The 1,331-nt window shown below is 26.4% G+C and overlaps 1 protein-coding gene across 1 annotated transcript in view, besides 2 other annotated features; it reads left to right on the forward strand.

The window, feature by feature from the left end:
• The window catches only part of EDI_035260 (uncharacterized protein), a gene marked incomplete at both ends in the record, with an annotated part of 798 nt that extends 144 nt beyond the window's left edge, over nucleotides 1-654 (forward strand). The window contains one exon of the mRNA XM_001733425.1: nucleotides 1-654. This exon is cut by the window's left edge and continues 144 nt beyond it. Within this exon, the coding sequence (XP_001733477.1) occupies nucleotides 1-654 (654 nt within the window).
• Nucleotides 655-712: 58 nt separating this feature from the next.
• Nucleotides 713-749: a sequence feature (AT_rich).
• A 36-nt stretch (nucleotides 750-785) lies between these two features.
• Nucleotides 786-1,304: a repeat region.
• Nucleotides 1,305-1,331: the final 27 nt, after the last annotated feature.

The following is a 1,331-nucleotide window of genomic DNA, read 5'->3' on the forward strand; positions in this document are numbered from 1 at the left end:
GATAATCAGGTAGTTGTTATTAAAATAAATGAAAAAGATCAACATTTAATGGAAAAGACCATTGGAAATCATTGGAATGTTTCAATTACATTACCTTTAGGAGTTGAGATAACTTGGAAATATCAGGTTCAACAAGAAAACCTAATTATAAGAGATGAAGAGTGTCAAGACCATAGAGTTTCAATATTTGAAGAAGAATCCTCATATGATATTAGAGACGTATGGAATTTTCCACGCCTTACTCAAATAAAATCTGAAACTCCAATGAAAAAAGGAATAAAAAAACAAGTCATTAACCAACAATCAGAAGATTTGATTATTCAGCCACTTGTTGTTTCTTCAACCCCACGTTCTCCAACATCACCAATTATACCACCACTAAGTGTTAATGTTTTAAGTGTCGACGAAATTGATCAACCTCAAAATAAGTTATGTGTTTCTTCAGTTAAGCCATTGAAAAAATCTCCAAAGGCTCAGAAAAAATTAAGACCATTTTCATTAGACACATCGTCATATCAAAATCTTAGGACTTCATTAATTAAACAACAACAACTTAAGTTTGATATGTTAGATAAAAATATTAGATTTGATGATGAAAATTGGTTTTGTGTTAAAGATACATCAGACAGTATGACAGATTCTATTGAAGTATAACATAAATTCTATCACCTTTACTTTCTTTCATTTCATTTAAATTGACTTATAGTCTAAGTTTTAATTCTTAAATTTGTTTTAATTTTTTATTTATTGTAGAAGAGAGGACTAAAGAATTTTTTATCATTAATAAAAACCAGTTAATCAAGTATTAATATAATTGTTCTTGAATCAGCAGAGATTAACCGTATCACTTAATATTGTATACCAGTTCTACTGAGCGTGTTCTCTTGATGTGGAGGCAATGTTCCATGACATCCATCATATTTTTTATTACAAGATTTTTAACTTCTTTTATATTGATTATTTCATTTTTTTTAATTCTTTGATTAATTTAATATTCTCTGTATTTATTATAAGATTTATAGAGATTACTACTGCAACCATTTTGATATCTTTATTTTTTCTTCTTTACTCTATTTTTTTATTTCTTTATACATATTTCTTTTCTTCCAATACCCTCAACTAATGTTGTGATGTGCAACAATGGTTATATCAAATAATAGACCAGTTTTATTATTTTTATCTGTTACATATATAGTTGATCTTTTATGATATTGTCCATCACTTTTTGATATTATTTGTTTATTCAGTACCATGGTAATGTCTTTGTATTGGAACATTGTTTTATATGTTAATTTCTTGTATTGATGATAATTCATAAATTATATATAATA

This window comes from Entamoeba dispar, genomic scaffold (assembly GCF_000209125.1).
Source record: "Entamoeba dispar SAW760 scf_1105229462205 genomic scaffold, whole genome shotgun sequence".
Lineage (NCBI taxonomy): Eukaryota > Evosea > Mastigamoebida > Endamoebidae > Entamoeba > Entamoeba dispar.